The sequence below is a fragment of the Capricornis sumatraensis genome, chromosome 2, assembly GCF_032405125.1.
Source record: "Capricornis sumatraensis isolate serow.1 chromosome 2, serow.2, whole genome shotgun sequence".
Taxonomy (NCBI): domain Eukaryota; kingdom Metazoa; phylum Chordata; class Mammalia; order Artiodactyla; family Bovidae; genus Capricornis; species Capricornis sumatraensis.
Genome location: NC_091070.1, coordinates 117,709,277 through 117,723,259, shown reverse-complemented (window position 1 = coordinate 117,723,259; position 13,983 = coordinate 117,709,277). Strand labels below are relative to the sequence as shown.

Below are 13,983 nucleotides of genomic sequence, written 5' to 3'. Positions count from 1 at the left end.
CACAGCTGACCCTGATGATGCCAGTGTCAGATTAAGTAATATTAAATGTCTGACACATAAATGTTATTTCTAATCTTTACATTTACCTAAAAATACATATTATCTTTATTTTACAGATAATGAATGAAACTAAATGATTGACAAAAGAACATACAACTAGGGATCTGAGAGCTTTGTTTTGACCCCAGTTTGGACAACTTCCAAAGCGTGTGTGCTGCGTCAAATCCTACTGCTGCCACCCACAAAGATCTGATCTTTACCCAAACTTAGCTGCTGTGGAGAAAGCCCATTTGGATTGGGAAATAAAAGCAAGTACTTCTGAAGGTTGGAGGGACTGGTTCTTTATTTCAAAAAGACATTTATCAATTTTCAGTATCAAAACAGTTACATTATTGGGTTTTTTTTCTCCCAGTTGGTCCCCAAAGAGACCACACCGAAAGAGAGAACATTTTAAGCCAATTACGCTGCAGGATGCACACCTAACAGACCTCACTGAAACCTCATCAAAAAAGGGAGACTGGGTAGGGTAAGAAACTTGAAAAGCTCAGCACACTGCTAGCCCACAGACTGTACAGAACTCTCATAGGCAGAGGGGTGACCAGTGTGCCTCAACCCCAAAGAAGCAAAGTTCCAAAATAATAGAAAAATTTTAAAGTTTTGTACATACGCTTTTCAAGATTTCTCCAGCACTAACTGATACAAAGCACAATGAGATGGCACTTTTTAGAGACAGCAGCTTCAGACCCAGAAAAGGGTGATGAGATGAGTTTCATATGGCTAAATCAGTGGCAAAACATAATTTTCTTTCCTTTCTTTCAAGGAGGCAGAAGAGCAAATAAGTGGTCACTTCAACATAAGGGGCACATGGTCCATTCTGTGAGCAGTTGGGAACAGGGTAGAGCTGGGACAAGGATTTGGTCTCAGAGGTTTCACCATCTTAATTGTTTGGTCACTTCTGATGCAAAAAGAAAAAAAAAGGTTGTCCAAAGATACTGTAAAGCTGAAAACCTGAACAGCACTTTTTTTTTTTTTTTGGCTAACTCCTCTTGGAATCATCTTTCTGGTTTGGCAGGTACTTTTTACAGAGCAATGAGGTTTCCCCAAATGGAGCCTTTCTCTGGGCTGCTAGGCTCTCAGTAAGGCAGGCCCAAACCTTTTCCCTTTCTCTCTGGAGAAGGAAATATGTATTAAGCTGAAATGTTACCTTCCAAAAGTGAGAAAGGGATTAGACTGCTGCTTCAGAACTACAGAATTATCTGGAATGTTTTTTACAAATGGTTGTTACATCAACAACAAAAAAGGTAATTACAAAATGTGTACATCACAACATGCTTTTAAAGACGCTTTGCATTGTGCTCACATTCCCTTAATCGTTGTTCCCAAAGGTGCTCAGCCTCTAGCCCAACTGGAATCTCTGGGGAGAGGCAGAGACAGTTTGGCGAAAAGGACACAGGAGTAGGGGGGTGGGAGAGGTGGCGAAAGGAGAAAGCAGCCTTCCAGTTAAAGATCAGCCCTCAGTTTAAAGGTCAGCTTCGGGCAGGCTGGCCTCAGCGGAGTCGGGGTGAGAGGGAGGAGCAGCGGCAGGGCGGGACTGGGGTGCTCTACATCTCATTCAGGTCAAGCAGAGTCTGGTCCAGCATCCTTTGTGTACAGAGGTGCTCCTCTTTGGTGCATTTCAGTTTATCTAATGGGGGTAAAGGAGAGATGTTATAAAAGAAGTAAATTTCAAGGTCTACCCGTTCTGAGAATTGCTCCTGTTGCAGGGAAGCTGCAGACTAATAACGCAGCTGCCATCTCAGCCACAGAAGTGAGCTATTGCATCACTTGGTTTTTCAGGGCCTCAGACTTGCCCACGGAAGTTACAGGTGTTGCTGGACTTCGAGGGGAGGGAGCTGGGGACCTTATCATTTCCTTTCCTCCCCACACCCCAACCAAGGCTTTCAGTTTTCAGTCACTGAAGGAGGTGGCCTTAAGTTAAGCATCAGCCATCCACTCCCCTAAGTCTTTGCCCACAGGATAACACCTACTCCAAATATCCTGCTGGAGTCTAACACATTGAGAACAAGGACGGGCATGTTTCTACCAGTAGAAACAGCAGAATCTCAACTTGAAAATTTGAGTACAATAGGATCCCCATGCACTACAGGTTTTCCTCAACAAGTAGAGAGAGAAATGACTAGTGGGGTAAATAAAAGAACCCCCATAGCTAAGTAAGAATCTAGAAAGAAAACAAAGTCATGAACACAACAAAACAGGGACTTCCCTGGCGGTCTAGTGGCCAAGACTCTGAGCTCCCGATGCAGGGAAGAGAGCCCAGGTTTGCTTCCTGGTCAGGGCACTAAATCCTGCATGCTGCAACTAAGGTTGAAGATTCCACATGCCACAACTAAGATTTGATGCACCCAAATTAAAAAAAAAAAATACTGCAAAACATTTCCTTGTAAGCAAAACATCAATTGAGACTTTCACAGAGTTATTCTTCGGGAACTAGCCTGTGACACAGTTACTTGCAATTAAACATTATACCAGGAAAAAGAAGCACAAGGAAAAATGGGGAAAACGTCACGAAGAAAACCAGCAGCTGAACATCAAGGAGAATCAAAGCTGCCCAGCAAGCAAACCACTCTCTGTTCTATGGAGGTAAGGAAAATGCTCTTCAACTCAAGGAAGCAAACGGCAACACTGACCTTTTCATACCCCACATCCCTTTTCTTTCCCTTGTCTTTTTTTCTACCCAGTCAGAAGGGCCCATCCCCGGGCCTGCAGATGAAGCAGTTACAACATCTTGTTAAGTCAGTCCTTTTATTGTTAGAAAACATTCATGCAAGCAACATATCCTACAGTCAGTGCACAAGTGAAAGAGCAGCAAATACGGGTGGAAAACAGAAAACTCTCCCAGATTTCCTCATTATAGTCTCTCAGGTTCCTCCCTTCATCACCCACAATCTCTTGAAAAGCATAGAAAGGCAGTATTAACTGTTCCCACTTTACAGTGCAGTTAGGAAGACAACACTATTCTAACTGTTCCAATTAAAAAGCAATTTGCTTAGGGCAAAATAATAACTTTAAAAAGACAATCAGCTTTTTGCTGGGGTCCAGGTCAGTGGAGTGAGCCGTAAGCTCGGTTTAATGGGCATCAGTGAGCCCTGCCCATCAGTCACATAGATCATGCAGCGTTAGCTTCAGCTCATTAGAAAGCAGGCGGTTTCGCTCAAGTTGGCTGTAGAGACGCTCTGCAGCAGCAATGGAGAGGAGAGAAAACAAGAGAAGGAGAGGAAAAAGAGGAAGAGAAAGAGAAAAAGGGAAAGTTAGTAGAGTACCGGAAGTAAATCTTGAGACTTTCAACTACCTGGTATATATAACATGCGTCTGTAAGGCTGGATGGATGCAAGGATTCAGTCAGTTGGTGAAAAGACCAACAGAGGGATAAAATAAAAAATGCAGGCTAACAAGCTGAAAGGATGACATTTTGAGAGAGAAAAATATCTCCTTCACAGTATTTATTAAGAAACTGAGATAAGTGAAACAGCAAAAGAAGGAATACAGTTGGCTTATAAGAAATACATTGACAAAAATTAGAGTTTGTAAGAAACCGATGCGAATAATTGAATATTTTTCTATAAAAGCATTCAATACAGCATTATGAACGGGAGACTGGGATACATAGCCCATACTCACTCAACCCTACACTTTGTAATGCTTTTTGTGGTAGGTGTTGAGTGAAAGACCTATTATAGTGGCACATCCAATCAAAACCCAACTTCACCGAACCTGTTAGTGGCCACAGTCGCCAGCCCCAGGGAAGGTGGATTACTAATGCAAGCCAGTCAAGACTATCCTGTTTCTCCAGCCTCACTAGCAGCTTAGGGTGATCACGTGATCCAGTTCTGGCCAATGATGGAGGAGGTAGCGTGTCTGGGGGCTTCTGGAAAAACTAGCCTTCTTTCTTGCCTTGGACATGGATATGACGACTTGAGTAGCAAATTTCGACTAAGAAAAAAGGGCTGTAAGAATCACAGAAACCCCAACTACATCAAGCCAAAGCTACTCAAATGAAGACTTTTTATTATGAGAGAAAAATAACCCCATATTTATTTAAGCTGCTATTAAGATGTGTCTTAACTAAAAGCGTTCCTGATACAAGTAAGTGCTCAAATCCCCTGGCTTTATCTGGATTTTCCACTTGGAGCACATCTTAAAGAGGTACAGAGTGGTGATCGTCTTGTAATGTATAGAAATATCAAATCACAAATCACTATGTTGTGCATCAGTAACTAATATAAACTCAGTGTTATAAGTCAATTATACTTCAACAGTCTCACAGAAAAAGAGATCATATTTGTGGTTACCAGAGGGGGAGAGTGTGTGTATGGGGGTATTGGATGAAGGCAGTCAAAAGGTATAAACTTCCAGTCATAAAATAAATAAGCGACTTAGCAGCAGAGATGTAATATACAATATAATACAGTCAGTGCTGCTCTGTATGTTTTATATATGAAAGGTGTTTTTAAAAAGTCAACCTAGAAGTTCTCATCACAAGAAAAAAATTTTCTTTTTAATTAACGAGAAAGAGGGGCTACAGCGACTCCAAATTCATGAGACCAACACAAGGGTACTGGTCTACTAGTCTGCTCCTAGTCTATGCCTAATGTCAGCCTCGTGTTCATAAACAAGTTTCTTCCTATGTTTTACAGTCTGTTTCAAAATGGTCTCAGAAACTCAGTATGAAAGAGACTTCTCTGTCTTGCATCTGTGGGCTCACTGTGGGCACTGCCCAGTTACCTTGCCTTCTGGACTGAGGTTTTCCCAGTTCTACCCAGAAGCAGGGGACTAAGGGGCAGAATTGGAGAGAATTTTAAAAACTGCACTTCCTACTAAACCAGTGTCACAATAGGAGGAATACTCTCCCTCCCCTCCCCCTAGAGGGGATCTGAGAAATGTCTGAGGGCAGGTTTTAACTGTCACAATAACTGGAGGGTCTGACATATTTACTGGGCAGGGGACAGCAATAAATAGCATTGTTCTATACATCCCAGAATTATCCTGACCTAAAGGGCTTTAAAGTCCACCATTGAGAAACACTGTCCTAGTCTACACTAGTCCATCAGGCCTGGGATTGGACCTGTCTTATTCACTGGGGCAATCCTGACCAACAGTAGGGGTTCATATTGTGTTAAAATCTCATTCCTTGAACTTTTTGGTGTTATATTACATCCAGAGACCATTTGCAACCTGGCTGTTCCATAACATCTATAGCTAAGTTAGTCTTAGTGTGACTCCCACTATCTTAGGAAAGATAGGTGTTATTAGGATCCTAACTCTAAAAAGTCTGGTCAGGGAGAGTTTTGTTCCACTTAGGGAAGAAATAAAGAGGCAGAGAAGAAGTGGAAGCATTTTATTGCCTGATTAAATCCTAGAACTTCTAGTTCCTTTAGAATTGCATCAGGTCAGAAAGATAAATGTGATTGTTTTCTAACCTTTAACTTTGTAATAAGTAAGGTTTCTAACTCTGTTTTATCTATTAACTAAAAATTCAGGACCAGATACTAGTTCATTAAATTTCTTGGTTCCCTGTAAGAGCAAATAAAATGAACAAACAAAAAGCAAGTCAGAAAATCCCGCTTTGGTCTGATTTTCCTTTCAGGGAATAATCCCACGGATGCTACACATTCTTAGGCTTCACTAGTCTGAATCAGGTCAATTTCATTCTGTAACAGGAAAAGGATGGGAGTGCCTGGAATAAGGGAAACTCTATCAGTGTTAAAGACTCACATTCAAGGAATGATGTAGAACAGATTTTGCTTTGTTTTTTTAAACTCCTCTCTCATGTTAAGGCTAAGGAATATTCAACCAGTATCATGTGAATGGAGGAGTCTGGGTGTGGCTAAGACAAGGCTACCTAACATAACAGGTCAGTTCCACCCATCAGGTAACTTGGGATCCAGTCACATTTTTATTCCTTGTCCCAACAATGGTAATGAGGAAGGGAAGAATGGATCCCAACACATCAGCCTGTGGTTTTTTCCTTAGAAATTAAGATGAGGAAAATTAAGGGGTGAAGCACTTTGCTCTGAGATTACCAATGCTCTGATGCTTCACGCTATTCCCATAGCAAGTCTTGGCTCAAGTAACATAAGATGGTTTCTACACCTCACTCTTCTTTCTCCAGTCTTAGTTCTTTCCTTTGTTAGAAGCCTTCCTCTGTGCCAAAGTCAATTCCTTCTGCCCACATACTAAAACAGCTGGTACTATACAATGAACGGAGCAGCCACTAGCCACATGTGGTTAATTAAACTCAGAACTAAAAGTCAGCAGAATTAGAATTTAGTTCCTGGGTCACACTAACCACACTGAGTACTCAACAACCCCATGTGGCCGGTGGCTGAGATACTGGAAATCACTGTCAAAGGTTCGGACAGACATCATTGTTCTAGACTATACTCCAAGCTTCTTTTTTCCTTTCCATCAGTTTGCTTCTGCTCCTTGAAGTATGGGTCCTCTCCTTGTCCTTAATGCTCAAAATATTCCCTTAGATTAATAAAGCATCAATGACAATTGTTTTCATAATTTTCAATTATCATCCTTCTCTATCTGTTAAAGTTGAGAATCACCAGAAATCACCCAGTGACTCAAATTTTTTTAAAAGTTACTCATTTCCACTATCCTTTCAACCAGTTCCATTTGGCTTCCACCTCTACAGAGATTTTCCTCTGCTTAGTTTTTCATTTTCCATTTGCAAGTGTCTTTAGGATTCGAATTTACTTCCATGGCCTAACCTGCCTGCCAACCTGATGGGACTCCTAAATCTCTTTTGTATCAAACTCTCCCCCTCCAGTGCTAGGATTTGTTTTCATCTTGGATACCAGCTAGCTTTACAGACTTATTCCCTTGCCTTCCCAAACCAGGACCATATGACTTCCTTACACCTTTAATACCACCATTTTCCTAGGTTCAAAACCAGTCATCCTTGATGCTTCTTGCATTTAGTGACCACCCTTCCTAACGCCCACGGTCAGCACCATCCCCTAACACCACTATCTAGGTCAGATTTTTCTCCCTGGGAAACTGCAATAACATAACCCAGTATTTCCTAAACTGTGGTACAGTCACTGTTAGTGATATGTGAGAAGACTGCAGACAGCATACTTTTGTGAACTTAATTAGCTATATGACTTTAATGTTCATTAGGAAAAAAACACTAGCACATGTCAAAACTTGATTTCAAGTTAGAATTGTGTAGTGTAAGAATTTTTTTTTTAGCATGAGAAATTTTTAAATGAGTAAATTTAAAAAAATAACGTACGCTGCATATAAATATGGAAAAAGTATTCAAAAGCGTTATGCTAATGAATGAAATCTGGGAATCACTGCCTTAATGGATCACTTTGATAATCTGCTCCCTTTCCAATACATTCTTAACTTAGCTGCCAAATTAACTCTTCTTTCTACTCAGAACACATCCTTGTTCAAAATCTCTAGTGGTACCCCCATCACCTACAAAATAAAATTAAAACTCCCCAGCCTGATTACAGCACATACCTGTTCCCTAGTTTATCTAAATGGACCCTTAAACCTCTGGTGTCCTTCCCAATTCTATGCTTTTGTTCTTTTGGTTCTCTTTGATGAAAATGCTGAAGATCCACTTTCCTTCAACCAGACTGTCAAAAATCCAATCTTTTTGAAATCCAATAAAAATGAAGAGGGAAGTTTTAACCTGTTTATTAAGTAACTTGTATGTGCCTCCTATCATGACACTTTTCTTATCATCAGCACTGCAATCAACCTCTTCCTCCCTGAGGGTACTTGATTATCTGGGGTACTCATCACACATCTCTAGTTTTATACACATGTTTTCTCTCCTATTAGATTCTGAGCAACCTGAGAGTAAGGAAGATGCCTCCGCCTTAATACCCTGTGCCTAAACTAGTAATAACCTGTACCTTAATCACAAAGGCTGTATGGCAAAAAGAAAGAAAACTGAATTCAACGGGACCTAAAGTTTTAAATTAGAGAAAACCTCTATATCTGGCTGTATCTGTTTAAAACAAAGCCAAATTTTAAATATATACCATGCTGAGAAACTGAAGTACTAAGTGGATTACACTTAGGTATTTAGGTAAGTATAATCGATGATTACACTACTGAGATTAAACTATCTCTGCTATGTAAATCAGCATAGGAATTTCCGGAAGGTTGATATTTAATTCCACAACATGAACTTAGGAACAATCCTACTAGAAGCAATTTACCATATTTATGCATGTACTAAAAAAAGTGGTACCTGTGTATAACATTTGAAATATGCATTACTGTTTTCATTTTTCCAGTAACAATCGTTTATCACTTATATTCCATTAGCATATACTAGCAGGCAAACTACTTAGTGAGCCTCAAATATGTAAGAAAGGTTGATAACTGCTGGAAATTCTACCTATGATGTATTTTCTCTGACTTGGGGCAATACACTTAGTCAATTTCAGCAGTCACATATTTGGGTCCACCGGGTAATCTGAGGATGAGCCACTGGTAAAAGGGTAGAGAGGATATATTGAGAGGTACTTCAGTGGTCTCTAAAAGAAGAACCTAAGGAGAAGACAAACATTCCAGACAGGATGACTTAAGAACCTGGAAGTAAAGGACTTGGATAATTTCATTCAGCTTGAGTGTCAAACTAGAGCTCCTATTCTAAGGAACCTCTCCTAGTCCACCACTCTGATAGATCAGTTGAATTTAAATGTCAAGAAAAAATAGACACACACAAAAGTGGCTTTGATTATATAAGTCAGAGGAGGGAGAGCCTACAATAGCTGCGCCCCACATCACACCCCCAAGGCTCCTTTTTAGGGACAGCAGCAGCTTTGTCAATGACACAAATGCAGGGTAGCATGAGGCTTCCGGCAGCTTAACATTTTAATTTGGGGTGAGGGGTGGAAGAGAATACATAAGTTGTTTTGTGGCCACCTTCCCCCCGCCCATCGTAATGCCTTGGGGATCAGCCAGGCTGACCCAAATGGAATCCAGAGCGAGAGTGGGGCGTTGGGTTCCCCGAGGAAAGGGGGTAGATCCAGAACAGAGCAGAAACGGTGATAATTATCTGTGTGAAAAAGTAAGGAGACTCTAGGTGAGAAGGACAAGCATCAATCTAGACAGCAATTCAGGAGAGAGGAAGAGAAAAAGGTCGGTGGCAGAAGGAATGATAAAAAGACAGCCAGATACTGCAGCCTGAGTAATTTGGCTTCTTTTCAGTTAGTGGGGAAAAGGCAGATTAGCGTCAAGGATCAGGGATCCACAGCAAACAGATGAAGGCCCCCACAACTCTTTTTGGTGCTTTTTACTGCCTGGCTTGCTCTGGGACTTGGCTCAACCTTTTAGGTGAATTTGGTATTTCCAATCATGGGTATTCCACCTGAACTTCAGTATCAGGGTACAAACTATACACACCAGGAAGTCTGGGTGCTATGGCCCAAGTCACTGGCTCTCTGGGCCCTAGTTCTTTAATTGTATGACAACATAATTATCTTAAGCAGTAACTCTTCTGAGATGAGACTTAAGAAACAAACGGGAAAATCCCGGCATCATAATGAAGGGACTAGGAATAAAAAGTACAAAAATTACACGTAGATCAGGGTTCTACTGCTGATCCAGGATTACATGCCTCCGCAGCTTTTGCCAACAAGTAACCAGCACCAATGTTTTAAAGGTAAGAGTGGAGATTCTAGTTTCCAGAAGACAAAAGCAGAGCACACTATGCAGAGACTGTACCCCCACCCACCCACAAGCCAAGGTCCCAGCCCCACTCTGCTGTCAGATAGTTACATAGAGGTCATGTCATTGAGGGCGTGGTCCAGCTCCTCGCTAATGGCCTTGTACTTCAGTTTCTGGGCATAGAGCTCATCTGGACAGGCACAGGAACCACAGGGAGGAATGAGGACACAGAGTAATAGGTATCAGAAGCAGATGAAGAGAGGGAATCGTTAGAAATGAGGGAAAGCGTGACCATGGGTCTAATCCCACCTTGAGGAGAATATCTATCCTGGTAGCCATGACTGGCCATTTTCAGATCCACTGTCCCCAAGACCAACCAGACTTGATACCTCTGATACTTCTAATCAACTGCAGCAAAGGTTGAGAACCTGGGCACAGTCGTGACTAGAAATTCCAATTACCAAAGGCACTCAAGAGGATACCACTCCCACCCAGCGAACCTAATTCCTAGTAGTGATAACACTGAATTTAACAAAAATAGAAAAAGGAGAAAATACACTTTAATACTCAGACACTTAATATTCAGACATACCAAGCATGACTAATATTCTTGGCCCCTTTGCTCTACAGGTTGCCTGCCCCAAACTCTCCCAAAGAATATTCTGCTACCCAGAGTGTAGCAAATCAGTATATCTAAGACTTCTTAGAGAAAAGTACAAACTTTCTCTTGTTAGGGTAGATGCAGCTGCCAAATTGCAGGGCCAGGAAGCATTCAGAAAGCCCCTGGCATTGGTCAGCTCTGAGAAGTGGTCATTCCACCGCTGCGTCCCTTGGTGAGGTCCCCCTTCAACTTGAGTGGTGAACAACATTGCCCAAAGTAGCCATAGGGTGACATGAGGGTACATGCCATGACCTACCTCCTCCAAGGGGAGGATACAAATTCTAGAATATTAGGTTAAGTCTTATTAAAGGAAAAGACTAAGTATAAAAATCCAGTTCCAAGATCTGGCCCACTTCACCTGGCTGTGGCACAGGACAGGGCATAGGATGCATGCCAGGTCACCACCAAATCCTTTCGGTGTTGAGGGGAAGAGGGTCAAAGGGCAAGGTCTTCCTCTCTATTCATTTTAATCCCTCACCAGGCTCCATACCTTCCAAATCATCAATTGTCTTTTCCAGCTTGGCTACCGATCTCTCAGCAAACTCAGCACGGGTCTCTGCCTAGGGGAACATGAAATGAGTCAGAATCAGAGATAAATAAGACAGTTCGAGAAAGGCCTCTATTTTTTCCACCTTCTGCTTCTATAATTTTCAGAACCAAAGCCAGCTAGCCTAAGTCAACAAAATGCCTTATATGCCTCTCAATGCCTTGGGGGCCCCTTCCTCATACATAACCCCCCCAGCTCACCTCCTTGAGTTTATCGGTAAGAATCTTTATCTCTTCCTCATATTTGTCTTCTTTTTGAGAGTACTGTAAGAGAAGTAGAATAAACATCTCAGAATAGATATTACTCACAAAGATGACACCCCACTCCCAACATTTACATTCAACATCCTCTTAGATTGAATGTGTTGAATGATCCATGAGAGAGAACAAGGCTGTTTCAGAACAAACAGTCCTTAAAACCTACAAATCAATGTCCTTGGAGCCACGATAACCTCAGACTCCACCAGGACCGTTATTTTTAAAATGGGCCTAGGCCTTGATCAACACAGGAAGGCATTCTTCCTGCCTCCAGGCTAATGAGTCAATGTGGCGACACCTGGAGGCCATGTGGCTGAAACAGTCCCACAAGAAGCTAAAGACAAGCCATCTTTCTTCATGCCCATTAGGTTTCAGATCTGATACTACTTGTTGCCCCCAAACATCAGCATAGCAGTATCAGCCTGAGGAGAACATCAATCACCCCGGGAACGTGAGACCAAGAAGTTACTTTAACTACAGCAATCAAAGTGCGCGGGAATTGGCATTAAACCCGAATCTGGAGAGAACAGGTGGATACTTCTCACTGGATTATATAAGGAATGAGTTTCTCCCATTTTTCATCAAGGGCAGGGCTGGGCCCAGGCCCCAAAGCCTGTCACTTTTACAAACCAGCCCCTACCTTCTCCGCCTGAGCCTCAAGAGACTTGAGGTTGTTGGTGACATTCTTCAGCTCCTCCTCCAGCTCAGAACACTTACTGTGAATATTTTAAATACCGCAGGAGAGGAAAGGGGAAGAAGAGAATAAAAAAAGGGAGAGAGACACACAGACATGAATTGAACCTATATGTAGAGAGAGTTGGAAGGCATACTGGGGGAAAGAGAAGTTCCCAGGTTATCTGAGCAAGCATCAACCCTCCTCCCTCTACCAGAGAACACATCAGGAGCTGGGCCCTCCTGGGCTGGGACTCAGAGTGTTCGAACACTAGTTAAGAAAACACCTGAGAAATCACTACCAGGAACAAATCAGAACAGCTACCTGGGGTGGAAGTGGGAACGGATGCCCAACCCAAAGAGTCCCCCAAATCACCCAAGGGAAGGCGAGACCCTGTGGAGAGGCAGTGAAGTAATTAGGAAAGGAGAGATGAAAGATGCCAAGTAAGTGGAGAGGAATGGAGCATTCCATGAAGAGATGAGAAAGCACTCAACAAACCAACCAGTGGAGGGGAGGCAGCTGCAAAACAGAACAAAAACAAAACCGAACAAAATCACACCATACACAGAACCGCTCTGTGGGTTTAATGGTTAGTACCTTTTCTTCAGCAGCACTCAGACACTTCAGGTTCTGGTCCATCAGTCTGATTTGCTCATCCATCTCTCGGCAACGGCTGTTAGTGATAGTCACAGGGATCGCACAAGCCAGGTGGTGGGGAGGGAGAAAGGTCAAAAAGGAACACAGCAAGGAAACAAGCAGCAAAATGGGGGAGAAAAAATTAAAAAAAAAAATGGAAAGAAAAACATCACCATGGTCATGATATGTCATGTCTAGGAGAGGGAAATGCAAGGGAAGCACAAATAAATCTGTATCAGCATGGACTTTGTTAAACAAGGCCCAGAAGGTGCCATCAGGGGAACAGGTCATGTCTGCCTTTGCCAGAAAGTTCCCCAGCAGCTTAGAGAAGCAGTGAAAACAGAGATCTTAAGTCAGCACAGCCACTTCAACGCCTCAAGGAGAAGCAGAACCCAGCTGGGAGGACCCAGTAGGCCTGCCGGCCAACAATTCACCTTTTTTTTTTTTTTTCCTTCAGATTTCATCTTCCCCTCAATTTATAAACCTTCCCAACAAGAAATCAGGAAGGCTCATTTGTCACATGGTGTGAGTTCAGACAGTTAAGAAAAGCCCAAAGCCATTCTTGGGGCTAAAAGAAAAAAAAGCATTCTAGATGACTCCCACTCTCTAGGTCCTGTTTAACAAGGCTGAAGAAATGCTAGTTTATTCACATTAGTGCCCAAGCCAAAAGGGAAGGAGCAGAATGGTGCAGCAAGATTTGGGGGGCAAGATACTCACGACTCTGCCAGCTCGGCTCGCTCCTCTGTGCGCTCCAAGTCTCCCTCAATAATCACCAACTTGCGAGCCACCTACGGGAAACGACATGGGTTCAGTTCAGTGGAGCAAAGAGAAGGGGCCGATATCACTGGAGAGAGGGACAAGCGAAGAGTACCATACCTCTTCATACTTCCTGTCTGCCTCTTCTGCAATGTGCTTAGCTTCTTTGAGTTGGATTTCCTGGAGTTCCATTTTTTCTTCATCTTTTAAGGCTCGGTTTTCAATAACCTTCATACCTCTGCCAGAAACAACATGGACAGATGCAGCGCTGACAGCCTGCGGAGCCTGTCAGCAGCTCAACTCTAAGGGACCCAGGACTGTACCACGTAAAGCCCATGCCTCTCTGCTTGTGTCGCTCAAAAACAATTTTCATAGCACCTTCTCACCTTAGTTGAATTATTCTGCTTAAAATTTTTTCTTATAAATACATATTTAAAAATTAAACATTTAAATAAACAGTCTAAAGCAAAAAGTCTCTCTAATTCTAGTCCTGCTCGTCAAAAGTAATTGAATACCTGATAATCCTTCTAGAAATATTTTATATACCAAAAATCTCATCACCTTTCCCCACGCCACAAAGGAACCATACTACACTGCTCTGCAATTTGTTTTCCTCACTTTCTATAATTTGGCCACTATTCTATAATAGTATACACATAGCAGTCTTATTTATTTTCATGGCTGCACTGTGTTAATGTACTCCCAACAAGGAATTTTTTTAATTCTGAAAAGTCTTAGTTTGTGTAAG

General features: G+C 42.2%; 1 protein-coding gene across 13 annotated transcripts in view; it reads right to left on the bottom strand.

The window, feature by feature from the left end:
* Positions 1-342: 342 nt before the first annotated feature.
* Positions 343-13,983, bottom strand: part of TPM3 (tropomyosin 3) — a 28,046-nt gene continuing 14,405 nt past the window's right edge. For 3 of the 13 annotated variants that reach the window (XM_068964024.1, XM_068964029.1, XM_068964036.1), the window contains 6 exons: positions 13,356-13,473; positions 13,197-13,267; positions 12,441-12,516; positions 11,114-11,176; positions 10,857-10,926; positions 343-1,684 (listed from right to left, as the gene is read on the bottom strand). In XM_068964024.1, the coding sequence (XP_068820125.1) occupies positions 1,602-1,684; positions 10,857-10,926; positions 11,114-11,176; positions 12,441-12,516; positions 13,197-13,267; positions 13,356-13,473 (481 nt within the window). In that variant the 3' untranslated portion in view covers positions 343-1,601. Of the gene's footprint in view, positions 1,685-3,153; positions 3,234-9,812; positions 9,896-10,856; positions 10,927-11,113; positions 11,177-11,810; positions 11,887-12,440; positions 12,517-13,196; positions 13,268-13,355; positions 13,474-13,983 lie in introns of those variants that run through there. The other 10 variants (XM_068964026.1, XM_068964031.1, XM_068964028.1 and 7 more) reach the window with 7 other exon arrangements.